The 26,988-nt window shown below is 50.5% G+C and overlaps 2 protein-coding genes and 2 long non-coding RNA genes across 7 annotated transcripts in view; 2 read left to right on the top strand and 2 right to left on the bottom strand.

Moving 5' to 3' along the window:
* The window catches only part of LOC140612256 (uncharacterized), a 5,288-nt gene extending 3,647 nt beyond the window's left edge, over window positions 1-1,641 (bottom strand). Inside the window, exon 1 of the long non-coding RNA XR_012013537.1 lies at window positions 1,343-1,641. This is a non-coding gene — a long non-coding RNA (uncharacterized lncRNA). The remainder of the gene's footprint in view (window positions 1-1,342) is intronic.
* On the top strand, window positions 369-20,376 carry LOC140612247 (acyl-CoA (8-3)-desaturase). 4 transcript variants are annotated; one of them, XM_072789412.1, is made up of 12 exons: window positions 369-641; window positions 2,443-2,553; window positions 3,136-3,333; window positions 4,065-4,166; window positions 4,270-4,398; window positions 8,003-8,063; window positions 8,925-9,001; window positions 10,240-10,337; window positions 10,521-10,617; window positions 10,867-10,946; window positions 17,696-17,821; window positions 18,140-20,376. In XM_072789412.1, the coding sequence occupies exons 1-12, from the start codon at window positions 444-446 to the stop codon at window positions 18,189-18,191; spliced, it is 1,329 nt and encodes a 442-aa protein (XP_072645513.1). In that variant the 5' UTR covers window positions 369-443; the 3' UTR covers window positions 18,192-20,376. The 4 variants fall into 4 exon arrangements, with proteins under 4 accessions (XP_072645513.1, XP_072645509.1, XP_072645510.1 ...); XM_072789408.1 differs by lacking the exons at window positions 17,696-17,821; window positions 18,140-20,376 and adding exons at window positions 11,052-11,177; window positions 11,496-13,751; XM_072789410.1 differs by lacking the exons at window positions 369-641; window positions 17,696-17,821; window positions 18,140-20,376 and adding exons at window positions 1,212-1,354; window positions 11,052-11,177; window positions 11,496-13,751.
* LOC140612255 (uncharacterized) lies at window positions 2,838-24,888 on the bottom strand. Its single transcript, XR_012013536.1, has 3 exons — window positions 24,019-24,888; window positions 14,745-23,902; window positions 2,838-6,898 (listed from the first exon to the last, which is right to left on the bottom strand). It is a non-coding gene; the product is annotated as an uncharacterized lncRNA (long non-coding RNA).
* On the top strand, window positions 21,604-26,988 carry LOC140612253 (acyl-CoA (8-3)-desaturase-like). Its single transcript, XM_072789422.1, has 6 exons — window positions 21,604-22,262; window positions 23,501-23,598; window positions 23,782-23,878; window positions 24,128-24,207; window positions 24,313-24,438; window positions 24,757-26,988. The coding sequence occupies exons 1-6, from the start codon at window positions 22,089-22,091 to the stop codon at window positions 24,806-24,808; spliced, it is 627 nt and encodes a 208-aa protein (XP_072645523.1). The 5' UTR covers window positions 21,604-22,088; the 3' UTR covers window positions 24,809-26,988.

Here is a 26,988-nt window from a genome sequence, read left to right as displayed (position 1 = left end):
ATTGAAACACAGAGGGGAACAGGGTCACAAAACCCGTGGGGGCGCTTGCAGCGTTACTTGGGGCGGAGTAGAGCAGGACCGCGCTCCACACTCGCTCAAGGACGGCCGCGCAGTCCGCAAGGTGACCGCCGAGGGCTCTCAGAGGGCCGGTCTCGGGCCGCACCACCGTGGGGCGGCGAGGCGAGGGGGCCGCGCGGCCCCCGGGACCTCGTCGCGAGCCCTCCGCGGAGCCCGCGAGGGGGCGCGCCCGGCCGGGGCGGGGAGGCGGGGGCCGCTGCCCGCGCCACGCGGCTCGGCCAATGAGAGCGCGCGGAGGGGGGCTCTGCGGTCCGCGCCGCGGGTGTTGAAAGCCCGGCGCGCGCCAGCGGGTCCGAGCCCCGCGCACTCGGAGCCGGCGCGCTCTCCCGTGGGCCCCGAGCGCGCGCCTGCCCGCCTCCGCCCGGATGGACTCCGAGGCCCCGGCCACGGCCCCGGCGCCGGCCAAGCGCTACTTCACGTGGGACGAGGTGGCGAAGCGCTCCGGGAGCGAGGAGGAGCGGTGGCTGGTGATCGAGCGGAAGGTGTACGACATCAGCGAGTTCACCCACCGGCACCCCGGGGGCTCCCGCGTCATCAACCACTACGCGGGGCAGGATGCTACGGTGAGCGCCGCCCGGCCGCGGCCCGGGAGGGGCGGGACCCGGCGGGACGCGGCGGCTGCCGCGGGGGTCGGGTGCGAGGCGGGGAGCTCGGCGCCCCGGGACGGCCTCCCGGGTCACTCGGGGAGCACCAGCAGGCGCCGAGCACGAGCACGAGCACGAGCACGGCCGCTGCCCGCCGCTCAGCACGGGAAGCGGGGGCAGGACGTGGGGCCGGAGCCGGCAGCTGCCCCGTGCCGGGTCGCCGAGCGAGGCAGGCCCCGGGGCAGGACCGGCCGCGAGGGAAGCCGGGATGAGGGGTGCGCCGAGGCCGAGGGAGGAGGACCGGGGGCCCGGCACGGAGGGGGCTCTCGGCCCTTCTCGGCGGGTGGGGAGGGGGCGCCGGGAGCGTCTACACTGCTCGCGCAGAGCCGAGAGCAGGGCCGGGCGAGGGGGGCATTGTCCGGGCGCCGCTGTCTGGGGACCCCCGGCCGGGGTGACGGAGGGGCCCCGCCCACCGGAGAGCGGGGACTAATGGAGCGTCGTGCAGCAGGCGGGGGAGCCCGCGTCGTCCTACACTCGCAGACACCCCCCCCCCTCGAGCCGACCTCGGACCGTGCCGGGAGGTCACCGGCCCGGGCCCGCGGGGTCTGCAGCCGGCCGCACTCCCGGGCCGTGGTCCGCATCCCTCCCGCCCCAGCCTTGCTCTTCCCTGTCTGGATCACCTGCTCTCGGAGGTAAGGCGACCGGCGCCTCCTGCCGTGGCCCCGTGCGACCCTGGAGAGACTTTGCCTGGCCGCGCCCCCTCCCCCTGCATCGTTGCCCAGCCCGCGCCCAGCGGCACCCCCGTTCCCTTGCCGTCTGGGAGGGAGCCTGCGCCCCCCAGAACCCCCACGACGTCGCAGCGGAGCGTGGGCGTGTGGGGCTGAGGCCCTGCCCTTCCCTGCGGGAGCGGGGCGGGGGCGCGGCGGGCCGGGCCGGAGCTGGCGGGGGTCGCCCGGGCCGCCCCTGGGAAGCCCAGGCTGCCGAGGAGGGCGCGGACGTCGGCTGGCGCATGCGCACACGAGGCCGGCGCCGACGCAGGGTCTTCCCGCGTGTGATTTGGGGCCGGGGCTGGGGCCGGCCGTAACGGGGCTGGCGATTGGTCCAGATGCGTGGTGCCACCGGCCGCCGGCTCCGCCCCGACTCCCGCCTCTAGGGCCGATTCCCCGAAGGCCTGGGGCCGCCTTCCAGCCCCACTTTGCAAAACCAAAATTAGCCGCCCTGGAGCAAGGGCGTTCAGAGTCTTAGGGAACTGCGGAGCCCCACCAGGAACAGCAGCAGAGAAAAGGGGGAGCAGTGCAAAAAGCTCCCAGCCCAGAGATCGGGAGTCTTCCTGATCACATTTTAAAAACAACGCTGGCTCAGAGAGGGTCTGTTAAAAGTCCCACAGGAAAGAAAAAAACAGAAGTCTCGTAGCCCCACCCACTAGTTCTAGTTGTTTCTCACCTGTATGTTAAATTCTTGTGCCAAAACTGTCCCCAGACACGGCTAGAGACGGGCAGCCCAGAGACGTCTTTCTGTGGTCCCCCTACCCACACTTCCTATTCCTTGTCGTGGTGCCCTCTTCATTAGAACATACGCAGGATGTTCCTGAGCTGTGCACACCTGAGAACGGCCCAAGCACCCTCAAAGGGCAGCTGCCTGGAGGGAAGTGGTGTCCCTTTGAACTTAGACACGGCCTCCTTGCTGGGCCAGGAGAGTGGCCTCGGGTGTGAGCCCTCCTGGAGGCCGGGGGGCCCTGGGCTGGCTTCCTAACCGCTCTGTCTTCTCCCTGTCCTTGCAGGATCCCTTTATGGCGTTCCACATCGACAAGGGCCTTGTGAGGAAGTATATGAACTCTCTCCTGATTGGAGAACTGTCTCCAGAGCAGCCCAGCTTTGAGCCCACTAAAAATGTGAGACTCTGTTGTTTGGAGATACTGTGGCTGTCTCCCCGCTAAAGGGCAGGGGGGAGAAGGGAGGCCCAGATGAGATCACAGTTGATCACCGTCAGTAGTTCTTGCAAAGTCTTGAGATCCCTGTTTCTCCCAGTCACTGGAACACAGGCTTTGAAACCTTTGGCTCTCACAAGGCTACCACTACCACCACCACCACCACCACCCTCATCAGGACCTATCTGTTAAACACTTAGTATGTGTCCATCATAACCTCATATAACCCTCACACATTTACAGATGAGCAAACAAGACTCACGGAGGGTGAGCAACGTGACCAAGAATCACACTGTTGGTAAATGGCAGGGCACGCAGGGACTTGAATCAAATCTGTTTAATCCCAAAGACCACATATTCTTAGACATGATCCCGTAGCACCTGTCCTCTTTCCTCAGTGCTGTGGTTTATTTATCTAGGATTGTGGACTCCCCACAGCTGTCTGGGGGTGGGAGGTCCTGGAGCCCAAGAGAGCCCTCTGTTTCCAACAGGGTTGGGTTACAGTTGGGAAAAATAAAGAGCCCCTCCCTCTTTACTCTTCCACAGAAAGAGCTGATGGATGAATTCCGAGAGCTGCGGGCCACAGTGGAGCGGATGGGGCTCATGAAGGCCAACCATGTCTTCTTCCTGTTGTACCTACTTCACATCCTGCTGCTGGACGTTGCTGCCTGGCTCACTCTTTGGTTCTTTGGGACATCCTTAGTGCCCTTTCTCCTCTGTGCAGTGCTGCTCAGCACAGTTCAAGTGAGAGCTCTTGGCTAGTCGAGGCCATAACAGTATTCAGCATCCTTGAATCTTTGGGGAAAGCTCTTTGTTTGCCTCAGAAGGCCAAGGAGCTCTGCCCTGTGACCAGGGCAGCATCGAGGGTGTGGGGGGAAGAGTTAATCATCTGTGGCTTTTACCTGCTCGGTAGCCACATGTGTACCATCATTTTGCTCACCGCCTCTCCAGCTGCTCCTCCAAGGGTTCCCTTCTTTCCGTGGAATTTCTCCCCTGAAACTTCACATTCAGGTTTTGCCATAGCCTGAGTATGCCAAGAACCAAGGTTCTGATTTCTCAGCAAAGCTTGGCTTTCTTCTCACACATTGCCCAATGTGCTCATAAGGCTTGGGCTTTATCGGGACCCATTTGCCAAGCCTGCTACTCGCCTCTGAGTTTGTCACTCTGTCCTTTTTTGTAGTCTGGATATTCACTCCATCGTAAGTCCTAAAACTCCAGAGAGTTCTATGGGGAGGCTTCTAGGGAAACTGAAGAACAGGGAAAGGATAGTGATTTGTCTCAACTCTCATGTGAGTTAGTGGCAGAGCCAGTTAGGATCTAGGCTTCCTGACTGCTTTCCTGATGTGCTCAAGCGACTGTGGCAATTGCAGGGCTAGGCAGATGAAGGGGTGAGGCAGAGGAGCCAGAGCCACAGAGGTGAGTGAGAGGGAGCCTGGGCCTGTGAGCCACTCTTAGCGTTAACCTTTCTCACCCAGACCCAGGCTGGCTGGCTGCAGCATGACTTTGGGCACCTGTCTGTCTTCAGCACCTCTACCTGGAACCACCTGCTACATCATTTCGTGATTGGCCACCTGAAGGTCAATGGGACGGGGAGGGACTCTTGAAACTCATCAATGAAGGGTTTCCTTGGGGGGATGGGGAACATTAGACTTTCATACTCATGTCCCTGCTTTTCTGTAGGGGGCCCCTGCCAGTTGGTGGAACCACTTGCACTTCCAGCACCATGCCAAGCCCAACTGTTTCCTCAAAGACCCAGACATCAGCATGCACCCCTCCTTCTTTGCCTTGGGGAAGATCCTCTCTGTGGAGGTGAGTAGAAATGTTAATGGAAAGGTCTTGGAGAATGGGAGCCAGCCAGAACAGAGGGCTCTGGGGGAAATGACCACAATGCTATCCATGTGGATAAGACATTGGGACCAGGCTGGCTTGCTGGCAGTTGTGGGAGGCAGTAAATAAGCTGCCCAGGACAGAATCACCTATTCTCCCTAGTGAGTTCAAGGCAACAGTTATTGCATAAAGGTACTTCATGCTGCAAAGGAGCCGAAAGATGACCAGATTACCATGCAAATCTCTGTAAACCTAATGGATGGTCCTTCTTGGGAATGCTTTTTACATGTTCCTACCCAAGGCAGTCACCACCCCTCCCAACTTTGGAATACTGCTGTGCAGTCTCCCCCATCAATACTGCTGTGCAGTCTACCCCATCATCAGTCTCCCCCATCTCCCCCATCAAGGGCTGGACCAACTGTTTTACTCTTCTTTGATGCTCGGTACCTGGAACATTGATTTGCTGAGTAATTCTTCCCACCCATCTGACTTCCAGGGTGGTCTGTGTTGAGTTTGAGTTACCACGTGAGGTTAGGAGTAAAAATTGTAATGCTGCTGCTAAAGGATGAATGCCTGAGGGTGGAGATCTGGAGAGCTTTCAGTGAACATAAGGCAATAGGAGGCTTTGAATGGGCGGAAGAGTTGCTTATAAAGTTACTTTAAAACCCCTTGTGCTGAGGCTCCAGGCTGTAGTCACAGTCCTGCCAGATCCCCCTCCTCCCACTGTATGATACGTCAGCATGCCAAGAATTCAGCCGTTCAAGACCTTTCCATTCAAGGCATGAGTGACTGCAAGGCAGCCTGGCTCTCCCCCTCTGGCTAGGAGGATTCTGGAAAGGCTTTACTGCATTGGCTGTCCTGGTGCCAGGAGCCCCTAGTTTGAAGCTTATGCCCCACCCTAAATTTCCTACCTCCCAAGCAAGGACTTGGTTTGCTACACGTCCAACACTGTGTTATGGTCAACAGTGTTTGGCAATCAGTCAGCCCTGGCCCCACCTGGTTCAGGTGGTTGTTTCAAGCCTGGTGTGGGCAATTTGTTAGGCAGAGTGTATAGCCCTTGGTAGCATTTCTACTATCACTATAGCGGGTTAAAAAAAAAAAAAAAAAAAAGGTGGGAGTTTAAGTGGGAGAGAACCTGCTCACACCACTACCTTATTGCTTCTTGATACTAGGGTTTTCAAAAACTCCTACCTGCAGACATTAAAAATTGAAAGTGATCTAGGACTAGTAGACATTTTTCTGCTGGAGGATGGGTTGCCTATTAGTAACTGTCTTGGCTACAGGCTGCTTGGCCTTTGCTTCAGCTTCTCTGGGTAGTAATTCCAGGGCATCCATCTTGGTACCTTTCGAGTCTCCTGGAAAACAAGAAAACCCAGGGGACACCTCACCCTAAATACAAACTTTCTCTGTCCTTGAGTTGAAACATAATAGGGCAGTTATTAGCATCCTAATAGCATCTGATTGCCATTCAAGGAGGCATCAGTGACTAGGGATCCCTTCCATTAACAGTTCCAAAATAGGAGGCCAGTGTTCTTCCCTCTCACCCCCCACCAAACAAGACAGGTGCTCCTTTTCTGGTTTTCCCCTCAAAGTTTCTGGAGATGGGGTGAACTTCACCCAACATCTAGTCTATCAGCAAGCTTTGTTAATACGGTCTCCAAAATATCCCAAGTCATTGACTTCACCATCTCCACTGCTTCCCATGCATCTCAGAGCCTGATTACTGCTCCAGCCTCTTCACTGGTCTCCCTGCAACTATACCTCCCCCTACAGTTCATTCTCTCCTCCTCCAGGCAGAGTGTGCCTTTCAAAGCACAAAGCCCTCCAGTGGCTTTCCATCATCATGGGAATAAAACCCTTGCTCCCAAGGTCTTACTGGGGCTCTCTAAGGTCCAGTGTGAATTGGCCATCCCTAGTTTTCCAGCCTTATCAACCATTCTCCCCCATTGTTTACTATTCCCGTCCGTACTGCCCCTTCTGTCCCTTAAACTTCCTGAGCTTTGTACCAGGTGTTCCCTCTGTATTAAATGCTCTTCCTCTGAATTTCTGCTTTATTGGCTCCTTATTCAGTTTTCAGATGTCAACACTCAGAGCGACCATATCTGACCAACCTAACCAAAATGCTGCCTCCCTCTCACTTTGTCCTGTTTTCCTATTTTAAATCTATAATTACCTTTTTCTTTTTTCTTTTTTTTTTTTTTTTTTTTAATTCATGAGAAACACAGAGAAAGATGGCAGAGACATAGGCAGAGAGAAGCAGGCTCCCTGCGGAGAACCTGATGAGGGACTTAATCCCAGGACCCTGGGATCACGCCCTGAGCCTCAGGCAGATGCTTGACTGCTGAGCTTGACTGACAGGCATCCCTTACTTTGAGTTCTGTTCACAAGTTTATCACCAGCTTCCTCTCCTTAGTCTATAAGCTCCGTGAGGGTAGGATCTTTGTTTTGTTCACCTCTGTATCTTCAGCACGTAGAGCATTGCCTGGAACGTCATAGGTGCTCAATAAATACTTGTTAAAATTACTCAGTTTATAGAAAAGAATGCTTCATTTAGCAGAAATACCTTACACAGAATAAACTCTCAATAAAGAAGAAGAAATGTTATTATGAAAAACAGTGGGTGGATGCACAAAAGAAAGATGAGCTATCATTCTACTTGAGTAGAGTGCCTCCTATGCTCTGGGGTCATCTGGTTATCAGAACTGACTGGGGCAAGAGGAACAGGACCCATCCAGTAAGACAGCAGAGCTTTGCTGTCATGATTTTGTGCGCCCATGCTAGGTGTTCGGGCTGACTGACTTGGCGGCACCAGCCTCTCTCTTCAGCAGCTAGGCTTACAAAATAATCACTACCCACTGGGAAAAGCCTTGTCAGAACTTTTGGACTGCCAAGTTGTTCTTGGTATCCTTTCCACAAATATTTGCCAGACTTGACTTAAAATTCAAGGAATTTTGTAAAGTTCATGTGGTAGACCAAAAGACAAGACCAAAAGAGGGTCTAGTTGGATGGATGTCAAGGGAATACTGACCTGTGTAGGGGTATAAATGGTTGTCTGTGGAGATTCTGAGGTCAAAAAAGTACCAGATGGGTGGGGTGCCTGAGTGGCTCAGTTGATTGAGCGTCCGTCTTGTTTTCAGCTCAGGTCCTAATCTGGGGATCCTGGGATGGAGCCCCACTTCAAGCTCCATGCTCAGCGGGAAGTCTGCTTGGGATTCTCTCCCCCCTCTGCCTGTCCCCTTCCCCCCACCCACTCATTCTCTAAAATAAATAAATCTTAAAAACTACCAGATGGGGAAAAAGGGATGTGGAGAGGCCTGGGAACCTTATGACAAATGTGTCTTTGGATGAACATGAGGAGTCCTGAGGACCTGTAGACCCTGTTGTGCTCATGCCTCATGTGGGCCCTCATGCACTAGGTGCTGAGGTAAGGCCAGGGCTGTTGGAACATTCTAATAACAGCACCAAAAAGCTAAGCTGACAGCTGCTGGAGTAGGCCTAAGCTGAGCAGGGAATAGCCAAGATCACAGGGGGAGGGGAATGGGGTGATTAGTCTGTGGGCACTGATTTGTGTTGCTTTTCTTCACAGCTTGGGAAACAGAAGAAAAAGTACATGCCATACAATCACCAGCACAAATACTTCTTCCTGAGTGAGTGTCCTCATCCCACATAGGGAGACTCTCTTGGGATGGGGGTGCTGAAGGGATGTGAGGAAGAAAGGACTTTCTGAAGGATTATGGTATTTAAGTAGAGGCTGGAGGAAGTACCCTGGCCCCAATTGGTTACTCCCCGCTCAGGAACAGACTACCATCTCAGTTGAGCAAGGTTAACCGGCTAATTCCCTGTCAGGGGTCATTTGTATCGAGGTAAAGTTCTACCCTGGCTTCCACAAGAGCATTGAGTCCGGCCATCCTGATTAAACTTTAGCCTTGTAAAATGGGATGGCATTAGGGCGGCACCATTTTTTCAACTCCTAATTTTAAGAGAAGCCCCTTCCCATACCTGCCCTCCAGGGCTTCAGGTTGGGTGGTGCAAGCTCATTTCCCTGATCTGAAGAAGTGAGCTTTCTGCCTGTAAAGCATCAGGAGGGTCCCCCACCCCCAGCCCCACCCCAGCACACACACACTGTCCTGCTCCTGTCCCTTCACCTTAATGGCAGAGCAGCCAGGAACACAGGGCAGGTGACTGCAAGGACGGGCAGGGGCAGGCCTGTGGCCAAGGAACATGGGGAGAATTCACAGTGCACCAGCTGCTTCCTTTCACTGGAAGAGAATGCCACTCCCACCCTTACCCTCCTGGCATTCTCTTGGGAGGTTCTGCCTTCTTCAGACTTGCATTCATGCCTACCTTCAGCACCTGACAGTTCCAAGGGATCGAGGAATGCCAAGGCAGCTGGAAGGGGCCACAGGAAGGGATGGCAGGGGGGCAACACCATGCCAGAGGCTGTCCCTTAGGCACTGACCCCCCCTTGTGCTGCTCACATCTCCCTCCTGCCTCCATTTCCTTCCCAGTTGGGCCCCCAGCCTTGCTGCCTCTCTACTTCCAGTGGTATATTTTCTATTTTGTTATCCAGCGGAAGAAGTGGGTGGTGAGTATCCACAGCCCCCGAGATGCACATCCTTTGTCTTCAGAACTTTGAGGGGAATGGGGGTTCTCCAGAGGAAAGCCCACTGAGATCTACTCCAGGCCTAATTTAGAGCAAAGTTAATAGAACTTGAGTATAGACCTTCCTTGTCTCTAGATGGGATGATCTGGATTTACCAGACAGCCTGACCCCAATGCCATATTTCATTTTTTAAAAGATTTTCAAAAATTCATACATTTTGAGAGAGTGCACACGAGAGGGAGATTCACTTAGACTTGGCACTGAGCAGAGAAGACCAGGCTTGATCCCACCACTTTGATCATGACCTGAGCCAAAACCAAGAGTCGGATGCTCCACTGACTGAGCCACCCAGGCGCCCCCCCAATGGCCTATTTCATTCAGCCTGTATCTCCTGAGGCTTTTGTGCTTGGCATAAAGCCAGGAGCCAGGCTTGGGAAGAGATAGAAGCAGGTGGTTCTGGGATTCCAAAAGGGCCCTGCTTGCCTCTGACTTGAAGAGAGGCATCAGAAAAGGCTTTGTGAAATTACTTTTCTAGCTGGCCTTGGAGGACAGGCAGAGGTGGGCTAGGGAGAGGACTCTGACCAGAGAAGCTGGGAAGTGAGGGGCAATTTTAGCCACTGGACATGTTGTGGACTCACGTCAGGGGAGAATTGTGGTACAGAAGAGTGCCTGCAGGTTTGATCAGGGGACTGGCACAGTCAGCCGCTGTCCTGGAAGATTTGTTTGGCAGCGTAATGAAGGCATAAAGAACTTAGATGGGGGCAGCCTGGGTGGCTCAGCGGTTTAGCGCTGCCTTCAGCCCAAGGCGTGATCCTGGAGACCCGGGATCGAGTCCCACGTTGGGCTCCCTGCATGGAGCCTGCTTCTCCCTCTGCCTGTGTCTCTGCCTCTCTCTCTCTGTGTGTCTCTCATGAGTAAATAAAATATTTAAAAAAAAAAGAAAAAAAAAAGAACTTAGGTGGGTTGGGAGGAGCTGGAGGCAGAGAGGCCCTGCAGGCTTTGCCACCTGTGAAGGGAACAGGGAAGGAGGACTGGGGACTACCACCAGGAACGTAAGTGGTGGCACTAGATATTGCAGATCGTGCGATGAAGAAAAGCTGACAGTGATGGAGGCTTCAGTCTGGGTCCCTGGCAGAATGGCCATACCATGCAAATAAGCGAAGTGAAAGGAAGAGGAGGAAGTGCTTTATGCCAGCCTGCCTCTCTGCCTCTCAATGCAGGACTTGGCCTGGATGATGACCTTCTATGCTCGCATCTTCCTCACTTACGTGCCGTTTTTGGGACTGAAAGGCGTCCTGGGCCTTTTCTTCATGGTCAGGTAGTATTTGACAGGGCAGGAGGGATGGCGAAGAAAAGCAGGTGTTTGGGAGTCACGAGTCTGGTCTGGGGGCTGTGCTGGGGATTTCGGCAGCAGGGGATGTTTCAGCTGTTAGCTTAGGAAGATGGCCAGGCTAGAGAGCTCTTATCTGTACTGTTTTTGTCTGTGCGCCATATCCACCAGGTTCCTGGAAAGCATCTGGTTTGTATGGGTAACACAGATGAACCATATCCCCATGCACATTGATTACGACCGGAATATGGACTGGGTCTCCACCCAGGTAAGGGACGGTCACCTGGAAGACCTAGGGATAATAAAAATGGTGGGTGGGCACAGGGGCAGACTAAGGGGCAAGGGCAGTAACATAAAAGCCCCCAAACAGCACCACCTTATTAGCCTGAAGCTTCTCCTGCTACCTACCCTGTGGAGAAGGGAGTGACCAGGGACAGTCCCACACCCGTCCTCTTAGCCAGCTTGGCCTTTCCATCCGGCACCCAGACGCATCCCCTCCCCGGCCTTCTTCCTCCAGCTCCGGGCAACATGCAACGTCCACAGGTCTGCCTTCAACGACTGGTTCAGTGGACATCTCAACTTCCAGATTGAGCACCAGTGAGTAGGGGGACCTGAGAAGCAGGGTCCTTGGGAGGGTCCCTGTGGGGCAAGCAGGGATGTGGAAACCGGAGTAGGAGCCTGACTGTCCCATTCTCCTTGAAGTCTTTTCCCCACAATGCCTCGACACAATTACTATAAAGTGGCTCCCCTGGTGCAGTCCCTGTGTGCCAAGCATGGCATAGAGTACCAGTCCAAGCCCCTGCTCTCAGCCTTCGCCGACATTATCTAGTGAGTACCTGAGCCTGGGAAGATGGCTGGGGGGGCCAGGGGGGCAAGCCATGGGGTTGGTGATGTGTGGGGTGGGAGCAAAAGGCAGGTTTCCCAATCCTCTGGAATGGAGGCCACCAAGACAGGCAGGTGCTGTATTGGTCTTGCGGTTGTGGCCCAACCTATTTCTCAGAAGCAAAGGGGAGAAAGAGGGCCATATGCCATGGAGATCGGTCTCCATTCCTCTCTGAGAGCCTCACTACTCCATGTCTGTAGGGTGGTTTGGCTTTTGGGCTTGGCTATGCTCTCTCACTTCCTGCTCCTATCTTGCCCCCACAGCTCACTGAAGGAGTCTGGGCAGCTCTGGCTAGATGCCTATCTTCACCAGTAACAACAGCCCCCACCCCCATCTGTAAGAGATGCCTATCTTCACCTATAACACCAGCCTGAAAAAAAATAATAATAAAAAAAATTAAAAAAACAAACAAAAAAAACAAAAACAAACAAAACAAAACAAAACAAAACACACCAGCCTGTCTGGAAGAGGCGTTTCTGGCACCAAAACAGAGGGTAGTTTGAAGGACAATGCCACTGCCATTCTAATACTCAGAGGTAGGGGTGGGTTTGAGGAGGTAATAGCTCAACTCAAACCCTTCCCCTTTATCTTCTAGGCACAGATCTAAGACCCAAGGGGCTAGGGGGACACACAGCCCCCTAGAGGGGTAGGGATGGAACTACTGGGGCAGAGATGTGCGAGTTTAGTTTCCTTTTTCTAGTTTGGCAGATGCAGATGGTTGGTGAGGAAAGGGAGGGGATCTACCCAGCCCAAAAATCAGTAAGAGATTTAGCATTAAAATTCCAGCCAGGAAAGGGGTGAGCCCATCTCACTGGTGTGCTTCTCAGTGCCTTCTACACCCTCCACTATCTGAGGAGATAAGAGTGGCTGAACCTTCTGAGTAAGATTTCTATCCTCTTTGAAGCCTGGCATAGTACACTGCCTGGGAGGCTCAGCTCACTCTAGGGCTAGGTGGGACCTAGGTCTGCCTCTAGCTCCTGGAGAAGCAATTTTCCCACTTCTAGTAGCAGTTAGAGTAAAGCCAGGATTGCAGTGCTAGAGACCTCTGACTTTGAAGGATCTTGGCACTACCGATTTTGAACTTATGTTCCATCCAGGGCACCGAGAGAGCATTTAGGTCCTAGGTCTTGCAAAAATAGCAAGAAGAGTGCCTGGCTTTGGGTCACCTCTTGTAAGCACCACCCAAGGAATAAGACATTCGTAGGATGAGGAGTCCACTTCTTGATCCATAAGTGAACAGATGGGCTAACTTCATCTCTTCCCTAGAAAAAAAAGGGGGTTCCCAGTGGTTTCCCTTTGTCATCTTCCCTGTAGTTCCAAGTTTAACAAAGTAGTTAGTTGGCACAAGTGACCATGTTGGGAGACCCTGAATTACCAGTCATGAGGAAAACAAATTTAATTCCTAAAGACTATAGGGGTTGTTAAGAGATTTTCTACAACCTAAATTATTTTAGGTATTACTTCTGAGTAGGAACAGTGAATTAAATATAATCACTTCACAGTTCTAAACCAGAGATAGGAAGATAAAAACAGAAGTTTGTGAACTATCAACTCTGTTCAAGCATCTTCTCGGCTGGACACCAGGTAGGAATTTAGAATAATCTCTTTAAAAAGCCTATCAGTCTAGTACTGAAATACAGTTTTTTAAAAAATTTCCAGGGTTTTAAGCCCTCCCATGCAGGTGAGGGAGCTATTTCCCTGTTCATCAGCATCTACTGTAAGAATATTGAGCATTTTGGATACAGAGAGGAGAAAACTCAAACCTAGAAGGCAAAAAAGAGAGCCGTAGAAGAGTCCATATTTAGTTTTAGGAGAGAATAAAGGTCCTCTGAAAACAAGTTGTGATGGGGTCAGAGGTACCACCCGTGGAAAGGCTGTTGGGATAACTTACAGATTTGTCAGAACAAAGATTAAAGGGATGACAAACAGGGGCAGGACCGGTTACGAAAGAGTTCAGATCTCCATTTGGGCAGAACATGGTTTGAAACAAATTAGGAGTGGAATTGGAAAGTTCTATTTTCATTGGCTTCCTCACCCCGGAACAGGTGCTGACCTGCCCCAACCCCTATCCCCCGCTACCTAAGGTTTAGGGGTCACCAGCCTGTAAAGCCAGTAAGGCTCACTGAGCCAAGTCCAGGCCCTCAAAGTACTTTAACCACTGTGGCCTTCTCTCCTTCACCTAGACCAGAGTGGTCTCACATGGCCACAGAGGGATGCACCAATGATGTAAAAGGCTGAGACTGTTTTAACAGTCAGGGCAGTGATCTCAAATCCAGGCCGTTATGTGAGAAAACAGGCTTACGGAGGACAGGTCACAGAGTGTGGCAAAGCTTACATTTCAACCCAGTGTTGTAGAATTCCAACCTACATGTCTATCTTTGTTACTTTCGTCTTCGCGCCCCTTTACCAAAAGCATTTTCTTTAATTATGCCCTACATCTGTATCCTTTCTGGGTGTGCCAGTTTTGTTACCGCATCCAGATGAGGTAAAGCTGAAAAATAAAGTTAATTTTGACCAAATGAAGGCTATTCACTTGTTTTTTTTTTTTTTTTTTTTTTTTTTTTTTAAGGCTATTCACTCGTAATCCATGATGTTCTTGTGCACATGTCAACGCCCACCCCCACCCCCCGCACTGTAAGTTACTACCTACGTCTATGGCTGGAACTTTCTGATCAGGAGTTCCCAGACTCTCCCCTTTGCACAAGGCCTTTGGGCAGAGGAATAACAGGACTGTCCAAAAGAACACCAAGGCACAGGGAGACTATGGCAAGGAAAAGGAAAGCCAGCCCCTTCTTGTGACCCCTGGAAAGCCAGATGGTATCTCCCACTACCATGAGGCAATACCCTCACCCTTTTGACCTTGTTTCTAGCCTCAGTACAAGTATTCCCCTAAAAGTCTCCTTTTTGCTTGAACCTTTGCAGGTTCAACGCTTCAGAGACGGACTGCAAAGCAATGCCTTTTAAACCTTAATCCAACTAGAACAGCTCCCTTTGAGCAGGAACATTAAAATGAGCTAGGAAAAAATTTGCGGAAGTGGTTTTCCCCTGCAGTGTGCAGTGATTAATAAACTTCTAGGAAAGACCAGACAACTTAGCATGAAAAGACCAGAGGAAAACCACTCTACACATCCAACTCCCACAGGGTATAAGCCCTTAACTAGAGCCACAACACTGAGGCCATCACTCCCTAAGACCTCTTTCCACTTCTGGGCCCTGCTGTCATCATTACCACAGGCTTAGAAATACTACTTGGCGCTCTCAAAAGTTATGTGGCTCGGTCCAGTTGGAGAAATCCGTTTCATTGAACTGCTGGGTATAGCAGTGAACAGAACCAAGATCCCTGCCCTCAGAATAGAACTTTGTCTACACCAGTGGTTGTCCCCTAATTATAAGAGCGATGCTGGGGAGACTGTCCCACTCTTGCTTCAACCAGAGCAGCTCTTATATCCTGAGATTCCACGTAAGATTTCACTTAAAATACAGATTGCTCCCTTAGAAATTTTAAAACCCACCAGCTTCAGTCTTTTACCCACTTAATCTGTTAGAACACTGGCAGCTTAAACTTCGAGATGGCTTCAGGGTCTCTGTTAACCTCAAACGGCAGTGACAGGAATGCTAAGAAATCAGACTCCCCACAAGTTTCACCAGGATAAAAGAACTTTTAAAACATTCCATCTCTATGGGAAACAGCAACCTGGATTTGATGTCACAAAAGGAACACACAAGTGACTTGTGAAGTGCAATTTTTTTCACGATTTATAAATTCGTGAGGTGAATGCTTGAATGAAGTAGATCAAAATTGTGAAGCTTTCCTCAAAGTAGCTTCTTTATCTCACCCAGTGGGTTGGAAACTAGAAACCCATTCAATTTATTAAAAATTCTTTTCTAGTAAGTTAAACCAGGCAGGCATCCTCCTCCAAATGGCCTAAAGCACGGCCACAGCGGCTTTGGCCAGTCTATGGAGTGTGGCTCCATCTTGTGGCCACTCTCAAACCTCTTGTAACTACGATCCCAGGGTGTTCTCTTCAGCGTGGAAAGAACATTACATATGGCCTGAATGAAGCCTGGAGGCACTTGGGATGTTTTCAGATGTTCTCAGAGAATACGACATGCTGGTTACTTTTACAGTTTTATTGACTCTTTTCTCATACCTTTAAAACAAAACAGCACATGAAAACAGCATCTTAATCTCAAAGTCTCAACTGCCAAGGCAGCTGGAAGGGGCCACAGGAAGGGATGGCAGGGGGGCAACACCATGCCAGAGGCTGTCCCTTAGGCACTGACCCCCCCTTGTGCTGCTCACATCTCCCTCCTGCCTCCATTTCCTTCCCAGTTGGGCCCCCAGCCTTGCTGCCTCTCTACTTCCAGTGGTATATTTTCTATTTTGTTATCCAGCGGAAGAAGTGGGTGGTGAGTATCCACAGCCCCCGAGATGCACATCCTTTGTCTTCAGAACTTTGAGGGGAATGGGGGTTCTCCAGAGGAAAGCCCACTGAGATCTACTCCAGGCCTAATTTAGAGCAAAGTTAATAGAACTTGAGTATAGACCTTCCTTGTCTCTAGATGGGATGATCTGGATTTACCAGACAGCCTGACCCCAATGCCATATTTCATTTTTTAAAAGATTTTCAAAAATTCATACATTTTGAGAGAGTGCACACGAGAGGGAGATTCACTTAGACTTGGCACTGAGCAGAGAAGACCAGGCTTGATCCCACCACTTTGATCATGACCTGAGCCAAAACCAAGAGTCGGATGCTCCACTGACTGAGCCACCCAGGCGCCCCCCCAATGGCCTATTTCATTCAGCCTGTATCTCCTGAGGCTTTTGTGCTTGGCATAAAGCCAGGAGCCAGGCTTGGGAAGAGATAGAAGCAGGTGGTTCTGGGATTCCAAAAGGGCCCTGCTTGCCTCTGGCTTGAAGAGAGGCATCAGAAAAGGCTTTGTGAAATTACTTTTCTAGCTGGCCTTGGAGGACAGGCAGAGGTGGGCTAGGGAGAGGACTCTGACCAGAGAAGCTGGGAAGTGAGGGGCAATTTTAGCCACTGGACATGTTGTGGACTCACGTCAGGGGAGAATTGTGGTACAGAAGAGTGCCTGCAGGTTTGATCAGGGGACTGGCACAGTCAGCCGCTGTCCTGGAAGATTTGTTTGGCAGCGTAATGAAGGCATAAAGAACTTAGATGGGGGCAGCCTGGGTGGCTCAGCGGTTTAGCGCTGCCTTCAGCCCAAGGCGTGATCCTGGAGACCCGGGATCGAGTCCCACGTTGGGCTCCCTGCATGGAGCCTGCTTCTCCCTCTGCCTGTGTCTCTGCCTCTCTCTCTCTCTGTGTCTCTCATGAGTAAATAAAATATTTTAAAAAAAGAAAAAAAAAAAAAAAGAACTTAGGTGGGTTGGGAGGAGCTGGAGGCAGAGAGGCCCTGCAGGCTTTGCCACCTGTGAAGGGAACAGGGAAGGAGGACTGGGGACTACCACCAGGAACGTAAGTGGTGGCACTAGATATTGCAGATCGTGCGATGAAGAAAAGCTGACAGTGATGGAGGCTTCAGTCTGGGTCCCTGGCAGAATGGCCATACCATGCAAATAAGCGAAGTGAAAGGAAGAGGAGGAAGTGCTTTATGCCAGCCTGCCTCTCTGCCTCTCAATGCAGGACTTGGCCTGGATGATGACCTTCTATGCTCGCATCTTCCTCACTTACGTGCCGTTTTTGGGACTGAAAGGCGTCCTGGGCCTTTTCTTCATGGTCAGGTAGTATTTGACAGGGCAGGAGGGATGGCGAAGAAAAGCAGGTGTTTGGGAGTCACGAGTCTGGTCTGGGGGCTGTGCTGGGGATTTCGGCAGCAGGGGATGTTTCAGCTGTTAGCTTAGGAAGATGGCCAGGCTAGAGAGCTCTTATCTGTACTGTTTTTGTCTGTGCGCCGTATCCACCAGGTTCCTGGAAAGCATCTGGTTTGTATGGGTAACACAGATGAACCATATCCCCATGCACATTGATTACGACCGGAATATGGACTGGGTCTCCACCCAGGTAAGGGACGGTCACCTGGAAGACCTAGGGATAATAAAAATGGTGGGTGGGCACAGGGGCAGACTAAGGGGCAAGGGCAGTAACATAAAAGCCCCCAAACAGCACCACCTTATTAGCCTGAGGCTTCTCCTGCTACCTACCCTGTGGAGAAGGGAGTGACCAGGGACAGTCCCACACCCGTCCTCTTAGCCAGCTTGGCCTTTCCATCCGGCACCCAGACGCATCCCCTCCCCGGCCTTCTTCCTCCAGCTCCGGGCAACATGCAACGTCCACAGGTCTGCCTTCAACGACTGGTTCAGTGGACATCTCAACTTCCAGATTGAGCACCAGTGAGTAGGGGGACCTGAGAAGCAGGGTCCTTGGGAGGGTCCCTGTGGGGCAAGCAGGGATGTGGAAACCGGAGTAGGAGCCTGACTGTCCCATTCTCCTTGAAGTCTTTTCCCCACAATGCCTCGACACAATTACCATAAAGTGGCTCCCCTGGTGCAGTCCCTGTGTGCCAAGCATGGCATAGAGTACCAGTCCAAGCCCCTGCTCTCAGCCTTCGCCGACATTATCTAGTGAGTACCTGAGCCTGGGAAGATGGCTGGGGGGGCCAGGGGGGCAAGCCATGGGGTTGGTGATGTGTGGGGTGGGAGCAAAAGGCAGGTTTCCCAATCCTCTGGAATGGAGGCCACCAAGACAGGCAGGTGCTGTATTGGTCTTGCGGTTGTGGCCCAACCGATTTCTCAGAAGCAAAGGGGAGAAAGAGGGCCATATGCCATGGAGATCGGTCTCCATTCCTCTCTGAGAGCCTCACTACTCCATGTCTGTAGGGTGGTTTGGCTTTTGGGCTTGGCTATGCTCTCTCACTTCCTGCTCCTATCTTGCCCCCACAGCTCACTGAAGGAGTCTGGGCAGCTCTGGCTAGATGCCTATCTTCACCAGTAACAACAGCCCCCACCCCCATCTGTAAGAGATGCCTATCTTCACCTATAACACCAGCCTGAAAAAAAATAATAATAAAAAAAATTAAAAAAACAAACAAAACAAAACAAAACAAAACACACCAGCCTGTCTGGAAGAGGCGTTTCTGGCACCAAAACAGAGGGTAGTTTGAAGGACAATGCCACTGCAATTCTAATACTCAGAGGTGGGGGTGGGTTTGAGGAGGTAATAGCTCAACTCAAACCCTTCCCCTTTATCTTCTAGGCACAGATCTAAGACCCAAGGGGCTAGGGGGACACACAGCCCCCTAGAGGGGGAGGGATGGAACTACTGGGGCAGAGATGTGCGAGTTTAGTTTCCTTTTTCTAGTTTGGCAGATGCAGATGGTTGGTGAGGAAAGGGAGGGGATCTACCCAGCCCAAAAATCAGTAAGAGATTTAGCATTAAAATTCCAGCCAGGAAAGGGGTGAGCCCATCTCACTGGTGTGCTTCTCAGTGCCTTCTACACCCTCCACTATCTGAGGAGATAAGAGTGGCTGAACCTTCTGAGTAAGATTTCTATCCTCTTTGAAGCCTGGCATAGTACACTGCCTGGGAGGCTCAGCTCACTCTAGGGCTAGGTGGGACCTAGGTCTGCCTCTAGCTCCTGGAGAAGCAATTTTCCCACTTCTAGTAGCAGTTAGAGTAAAGCCAGGATTGCAGTGCTAGAGACCTCTGACTTTGAAGGATCTTGGCACTACCGATTTTGGACTTATGTTCCATCCAGGGCACCGAGAGAGCCTTTAGGTCCTAGGTCTTGCAAAAATAGCAAGAAGAGTGCCTGGCTTTGGGTCACCTCTTGTAAGCACCACCCAAGGAATAAGACATTCGTAGGATGAGGAGTCCACTTCTTGATCCATAAGTGAACAGATGGGCTAACTTCATCTCTTCCCTAGAAAAAAAAGGGGGTTCCCAGTGGTTTCCCTTTGTCATCTTCCCTGTACTTCCAAGTTTAACAAAGTAGTTAGTTGGCACAAGTGACCATGTTGGGAGACCCTGAATTACCAGTCATGAGGAAAACAAATTTAATTCCTAAAGGCTATAGGGGTTGTTAAGAGATTTTCTACAACCTAAATTATTTTAGGTATTACTTCTGAGTAGGAACAGTGAATTAAATATAATCACTTCACAGTTCTAAACCAGAGATAGGAAGATAAAAACAGAAGTTTGTGAACTATCAACTCTGTTCAAGCATCTTCTCGGCTGGACACCAGGTAGGAATTTAGAATAATCTCTTTAAAAAGCCTATCAGTCTAGTACTGAAATACAGTTTTTTAAAAAATTTCCAGGGTTTTAAGCCCTCCCATGCAGGTGAGGGAGCTATTTCCCTGTTCATCAGCATCTACTGTAAGAATATTGAGCATTTTGGATACAGAGAGGAGAAAACTCAAACCTAGAAGGCAAAAAAGAGAGCCGTAGAAGAGTCCATATTTAGTTTTAGGAGAGAATAAAGGTCCTCTGAAAACAAGTTGTGATGGGGTCAGAGGTACCACCCGTGGAAAGGCTGTTGGGATAACTTACAGATTTGTCAGAACAAAGATTAAAGGGATGACAAACAGGGGCAGGACCGGTTACGAAAGAGTTCAGATCTCCATTTGGGCAGAACATGGTTTGAAACAAATTAGGAGTGGAATTGGAAAGTTCTATTTTCATTGGCTTCCTCACCCCGGAACAGGTGCTGACCTGCCCCAACCCCTATCCCCCGCTACCTAAGGTTTAGGGGTCACCAGCCTGTAAAGCCAGTAAGGCTCACTGAGCCAAGTCCAGGCCCTCAAAGGACTTTAACCACTGTGGCCTTCTCTCCTTCACCTAGACCAGAGTGGTCTCACATGGCCACAGAGGGATGCACCAATGATGTAAAAGGCTGAGACTGTTTTAACAGTCAGGGCAGTGATCTCAAATCCAGGCCGTTATGTGAGAAAACAGGCTTACGGAGGACAGGTCACAGAGTGTGGCAAAGCTTACATTTCAACCCAGTGTTGTAGAATTCCAACCTACATGTCTATCTTTGTTACTTTCGTCTTCGCGCCCCTTTACCAAAAGCATTTTCTTTAATTATGCCCTACATCTGTATCCTTTCTGGGTGTGCCAGTTTTGTTACCACATCCAGATGAGGTAAAGCTGAAAAATAAAGTTAATTTTGACCAAATGAAGGCTATTCACTTGTTTTTTTTTTTGTTTTTTTTTTTTTAAGGCTATTCACTTGTAATCCATGATGTTCTTGTGCACATGTCAACGCCCACCCCCACCCCCCGCACTCTAAGTTACTACCTACCTCTATGGCTGGAACTTTCTGATCAGGAGTTCCCAGACTCTCCCCTTTGCACAAGGCCTTTGGGCAGAGGAATAACAGGACTGTCCAAAAGAACACCAAGGCACAGGGAGACTATGGCAAGGAAAAGGAAAGCCAGCCCCTTCTTGTGACCCCTAGAAAGCCAGATGGTATCTCCCACTACCATGAGGCAATACCCTCACCCTTTTGACCTTGTTTCTAGCCTCAGTACAAGTATTCCCCTAAAAGTCTCCTTTTTGCTTGAACCTTTGCAGGTTCAACGCTTCAGAGACGGACTGCAAAGCAATGCCTTTTAAACCTTGATCCAACTAGAACAGCTCCCTTTGAGCAGGAACATTAAAATGAGCTAGGAAAAAATTTGCGGAAGTGGTTTTCCCCTGCAGTGTGCAGTGGTTAATAAACTTCTAGGAAAGACCAGACAACTTAGCATGAAAAGACCAGAGGAAAACCACTCTACACATCCGACTCCCACAGGGTATAAGCCCTTAACTAGAGCCACAACACTGAGGCCATCACTCCCTAAGACCTCTTTCCACTTCTGGGCCCTGCTGTCATCATTACCACAGGCTTAGAAATACTACTTGGCGCTCTCAAAAGTTATGTGGCTCGGTCCAGTTGGAGAAATCCGTTTCATTGAACTGCTGGGTATAGCAGTGAACAGAACCAAGATCCCTGCCCTCAGAATAGAACTTTGTCTACACCAGTGGTTGTCCCCTAATTATAAGAGCGATGCTGGGGAGACTGTCCCACTCTTGCTTCAACCAGAGCAGCTCTTATATCCTGAGATTCCACGTAAGATTTCACTTAAAATACAGATTGCTCCCTTAGAAATTTTAAAACCCACCAGCTTCAGTCTTTTACCCACTTAATCTGTTAGAACACTGGCAGCTTAAACTTCGAGATGGCTTCAGGGTCTCTGTTAACCTCAAACGGCAGTGACAGGAATGCTAAGAAATCAGACTCCCCACAAGTTTCACCAGGATAAAAGAACTTTTAAAACATTCCATCTCTATGGGAAACAGCAACCTGGATTTGATGTCACAAAAGGAACACACAAGTGACTTGTGAAGTGCAATTTTTTTCACGATTTATAAATTCGTGAGGTGAATGCTTGAATGAAGTAGATCAAAATTGTGAAGCTTTCCTCAAAGTAGCTTCTTTATCTCACCCAGTGGGTTGGAAACTAGAAACCCATTCAATTTATTAAAAATTCTTTTCTAGTAAGTTAAACCAGGCAGGCATCCTCCTCCAAATGGCCTAAAGCACGGCCACAGCGGCTTTGGCCAGTCTATGGAGTGTGGCTCCATCTTGTGGCCACTCTCAAACCTCTTGTAACTACGATCCCAGGGTGTTCTCTTCAGCGTGGAAAGAACATTACATATGGCCTGAATGAAGCCTGGAGGCACTTGGGATGTTTTCAGATGTTCTCAGAGAATACGACATGCTGGTTACTTTTACAGTTTTATTGACTCTTTTCTCATACCTTTAAAACAAAACAGCACATGAAAACAGCATCTTAATCTCAAAGTCTCAACTGCCAAGGCAGCTGGAAGGGGCCACAGGAAGGGATGGCAGGGGGGCAACACCATGCCAGAGGCTGTCCCTTAGGCACTGACCCCCCCTTGTGCTGCTCACATCTCCCTCCTGCCTCCATTTCCTTCCCAGTTGGGCCCCCAGCCTTGCTGCCTCTCTACTTCCAGTGGTATATTTTCTATTTTGTTATCCAGCGGAAGAAGTGGGTGGTGAGTATCCACAGCCCCCGAGATGCACATCCTTTGTCTTCAGAACTTTGAGGGGAATGGGGGTTCTCCAGAGGAAAGCCCACTGAGATCTACTCCAGGCCTAATTTAGAGCAAAGTTAATAGAACTTGAGTATAGACCTTCCTTGTCTCTAGATGGGATGATCTGGATTTACCAGACAGCCTGACCCCAATGCCATATTTCATTTTTTAAAAGATTTTCAAAAATTCATACATTTTGAGAGAGTGCACACGAGAGGGAGATTCACTTAGACTTGGCACTGAGCAGAGAAGACCAGGCTTGATCCCACCACTTTGATCATGACCTGAGCCAAAACCAAGAGTCGGATGCTCCACTGACTGAGCCACCCAGGCGCCCCCAATGGCCTATTTCATTCAGCCTGTATCTCCTGAGGCTTTTGTGCTTGGCATAAAGCCAGGAGCCAGGCTTGGGAAGAGATAGAAGCAGGTGGTTCTGGGATTCCAAAAGGGCCCTGCTTGCCTCTGGCTTGAAGAGAGGCATCAGAAAAGGCTTTGTGAAATTACTTTTCTAGCTGGCCTTGGAGGACAGGCAGAGGTGGGCTAGGGAGAGGACTCTGACCAGAGAAGCTGGGAAGTGAGGGGCAATTTTAGCCACTGGACATGTTGTGGACTCACGTCAGGGGAGAATTGTGGTACAGAAGAGTGCCTGCAGGTTTGATCAGGGGACTGGCACAGTCAGCCGCTGTCCTGGAAGATTTGTTTGGCAGCGTAATGAAGGCATAAAGAACTTAGATGGGGGCAGCCTGGGTGGCTCAGCGGTTTAGCGCTGCCTTCAGCCCAAGGCGTGATCCTGGAGACCCGGGATCGAGTCCCACGTTGGGCTCCCTGCATGGAGCCTGCTTCTCCCTCTGCCTGTGTCTCTGCCTCTCTCTCTCTCTGTGTCTCTCATGAGTAAATAAAATATTTTAAAAAAAGAAAAAAAAAAAAAAGAACTTAGGTGGGTTGGGAGGAGCTGGAGGCAGAGAGGCCCTGCAGGCTTTGCCACCTGTGAAGGGAACAGGGAAGGAGGACTGGGGACTACCACCAGGAACGTAAGTGGTGGCACTAGATATTGCAGATCGTGCGATGAAGAAAAGCTGACAGTGATGGAGGCTTCAGTCTGGGTCCCTGGCAGAATGGCCATACCATGCAAATAAGCGAAGTGAAAGGAAGAGGAGGAAGTGCTTTATGCCAGCCTGCCTCTCTGCCTCTCAATGCAGGACTTGGCCTGGATGATCACCTTCTATGCTCGCATCTTCCTCACTTACGTGCCGTTTTTGGGACTGAAAGGCGTCCTGGGCCTTTTCTTCATGGTCAGGTAGTATTTGACAGGGCAGGAGGGATGGCGAAGAAAAGCAGGTGTTTGGGAGTCACGAGTCTGGTCTGGGGGCTGTGCTGGGGATTTCGGCAGCAGGGGATGTTTCAGCTGTTAGCTTAGGAAGATGGCCAGGCTAGAGAGCTCTTATCTGTACTGTTTTTGTCTGTGCGCCGTATCCACCAGGTTCCTGGAAAGCATCTGGTTTGTATGGGTAACACAGATGAACCATATCCCCATGCACATTGATTACGACCGGAATATGGACTGGGTCTCCACCCAGGTAAGGGACGGTCACCTGGAAGACCTAGGGATAATAAAAATGGTGGGTGGGCACAGGGGCAGACTAAGGGGCAAGGGCAGTAACATAAAAGCCCCCAAACAGCACCACCTTATTAGCCTGAGGCTTCTCCTGCTACCTACCCTGTGGAGAAGGGAGTGACCAGGGACAGTCCCACACCCGTCCTCTTAGCCAGCTTGGCCTTTCCATCCGGCACCCAGACGCATCCCCTCCCCGGCCTTCTTCCTCCAGCTCCGGGCAACATGCAACGTCCACAGGTCTGCCTTCAACGACTGGTTCAGTGGACATCTCAACTTCCAGATTGAGCACCAGTGAGTAGGGGGACCTGAGAAGCAGGGTCCTTGGGAGGGTCCCTGTGGGGCAAGCAGGGATGTGGAAACCGGAGTAGGAGCCTGACTGTCCCATTCTCCTTGAAGTCTTTTCCCCACAATGCCTCGACACAATTACTATAAAGTGGCTCCCCTGGTGCAGTCCCTGTGTGCCAAGCATGGCATAGGGTACCAGTCCAAGCCCCTGCTCTCAGCCTTCGCCGACATTATCTAGTGAGTACCTGAGCCTGGGAAGATTGCTGGGGGGGCCAGGGGGGCAAGCCATGGGGTTGGTGATGTGTGGGGTGGGAGCAAAAGGCAGGTTTCCCAATCCTCTGGAATGGAGGCCACCAAGACAGGCAGGTGCTGTATTGGTCTTGTGGTTGTGGCCCAACCGATTTCTCAGAAGCAAAGGGGAGAAAGAGGGCCATATGCCATGGAGATCGGTCTCCATTCCTCTCTGAGAGCCTCACTACTCCATGTCTGTAGGGTGGTTTGGCTTTTGGGCTTGGCTATGCTCTCTCACTTCCTGCTCCTATCTTGCCCCCACAGCTCACTGAAGGAGTCTGGGCAGCTCTGGCTAGATGCCTATCTTCACCAGTAACAACAGCCCCCACCCCCATCTGTAAGAGATGCCTATCTTCACCTATAACACCAGCCTGAAAAAAAATAATAATAAAAAAAATTAAAAAGACAAACAAAACAAAACAAAACACACCAGCCTGTCTGGAAGAGGCGTTTCTGGCACCAAAACAGAGGGTAGTTTGAAGGACAATGCCACTGCAATTCTAATACTCAGAGGTGGGGGTGGGTTTGAGGAGGTAATAGCTCAACTCAAACCCTTCCCCTTTATCTTCTAGGCACAGATCTAAGACCCAAGGGGCTAGGGGGACACACAGCCCCCTAGAGGGGGAGGGATGGAACTACTGGGGCAGAGATGTGCGAGTTTAGTTTCCTTTTTCTAGTTTGGCAGATGCAGATGGTTGGTGAGGAAAGGGAGGGGATCTACCCAGCCCAAAAATCAGTAAGAGATTTAGCATTAAAATTCCAGCCAGGAAAGGGGTGAGCCCATCTCACTGGTGTGCTTCTCAGTGCCTTCTACACCCTCCACTATCTGAGGAGATAAGAGTGGCTGAACCTTCTGAGTAAGATTTCTATCCTCTTTGAAGCCTGGCATAGTACACTGCCTGGGAGGCTCAGCTCACTCTAGGGCTAGGTGGGACCTAGGTCTGCCTCTAGCTCCTGGAGAAGCAATTTTCCCACTTCTAGTAGCAGTTAGAGTAAAGCCAGGATTGCAGTGCTAGAGACCTCTGACTTTGAAGGATCTTGGCACTACCGATTTTGAACTTATGTTCCATCCAGGGCACCGAGAGAGCCTTTAGGTCCTAGGTCTTGCAAAAATAGCAAGAAGAGTGCCTGGCTTTGGGTCACCTCTTGTAAGCACCACCCAAGGAATAAGACATTCGTAGGATGAGGAGTCCACTTCTTGATCCATAAGTGAACAGATGGGCTAACTTCATCTCTTCCCTAGAAAAAAAAGGGGGTTCCCAGTGGTTTCCCTTTGTCATCTTCCCTGTACTTCCAAGTTTAACAAAGTAGTTAGTTGGCACAAGTGACCATGTTGGGAGACCCTGAATTACCAGTCATGAGGAAAACAAATTTAATTCCTAAAGACTATAGGGGTTGTTAAGAGATTTTCTACAACCTAAATTATTTTAGGTATTACTTCTGAGTAGGAACAGTGAATTAAATATAATCACTTCACAGTTCTAAACCAGAGATAGGAAGATAAAAACAGAAGTTTGTGAACTATCAACTCTGTTCAAGCATCTTCTCGGCTGGACACCAGGTAGGAATTTAGAATAATCTCTTTAAAAAGCCTATCAGTCTAGTACTGAAATACAGTTTTTTAAAAAATTTCCAGGGTTTTAAGCCCTCCCATGCAGGTGAGGGAGCTATTTCCCTGTTCATCAGCATCTACTGTAAGAATATTGAGCATTTTGGATACAGAGAGGAGAAAACTCAAACCTAGAAGGCAAAAAAGAGAGCCGTAGAAGAGTCCATATTTAGTTTTAGGAGAGAATAAAGGTCCTCTGAAAACAAGTTGTGATGGGGTCAGAGGTACCACCCGTGGAAAGGCTGTTGGGATAACTTACAGATTTGTCAGAACAAAGATTAAAGGGATGACAAACAGGGGCAGGACCGGTTACGAAAGAGTTCAGATCTCCATTTGGGCAGAACATGGTTTGAAACAAATTAGGAGTGGAATTGGAAAGTTCTATTTTCATTGGCTTCCTCACCCCGGAACAGGTGCTGACCTGCCCCAACCCCTATCCCCCGCTACCTAAGGTTTAGGGGTCACCAGCCTGTAAAGCCAGTAAGGCTCACTGAGCCAAGTCCAGGCCCTCAAAGGACTTTAACCACTGTGGCCTTCTCTCCTTCACCTAGACCAGAGTGGTCTCACATGGCCACAGAGGGATGCACCAATGATGTAAAAGGCTGAGACTGTTTTAACAGTCAGGGCAGTGATCTCAAATCCAGGCCGTTATGTGAGAAAACAGGCTTACGGAGGACAGGTCACAGAGTGTGGCAAAGCTTACATTTCAACCCAGTGTTGTAGAATTCCAACCTACATGTCTATCTTTGTTACTTTCGTCTTCGCGCCCCTTTACCAAAAGCATTTTCTTTAATTATGCCCTACATCTGTATCCTTTCTGGGTGTGCCAGTTTTGTTACCGCATCCAGATGAGGTAAAGCTGAAAAATAAAGTTAATTTTGACCAAA

This window comes from Canis lupus, chromosome 21 (assembly GCF_048164855.1).
Source record: "Canis lupus baileyi chromosome 21, mCanLup2.hap1, whole genome shotgun sequence".
Lineage (NCBI taxonomy): Eukaryota > Metazoa > Chordata > Mammalia > Carnivora > Canidae > Canis > Canis lupus.
Note: the sequence above shows the minus strand (reverse complement) of the source record. Positions and strands in the feature narration are given on the sequence as shown.

Excerpts from the sequence above, each read along its gene's own strand:
- LOC140612247 (XM_072789412.1), top strand. The coding sequence starts at position 444 with ATGGACTCCGAGGCCCCGGCCACGGCCCCGGCGCCGGCCAAGCGCTAC. Across the intron at positions 4,167-4,269 it reads TCGTGATTGGCCACCTGAAG|GGGGCCCCTGCCAGTTGGTG; the intron begins GTCAATGGGACG and ends GCTTTTCTGTAG. Across the intron at positions 9,002-10,239 it reads TCCAGCGGAAGAAGTGGGTG|GACTTGGCCTGGATGATGAC; the intron begins GTGAGTATCCAC and ends CTCTCAATGCAG.
- LOC140612253 (XM_072789422.1), top strand. The coding sequence starts at position 22,089 with ATGGCAGGGGGGCAACACCATGCCAGAGGCTGTCCCTTAGGCACTGAC. Across the intron at positions 23,599-23,781 it reads GGCCTTTTCTTCATGGTCAG|GTTCCTGGAAAGCATCTGGT; the intron begins GTAGTATTTGAC and ends CGTATCCACCAG. Across the intron at positions 23,879-24,127 it reads TGGACTGGGTCTCCACCCAG|CTCCGGGCAACATGCAACGT; the intron begins GTAAGGGACGGT and ends TTCTTCCTCCAG.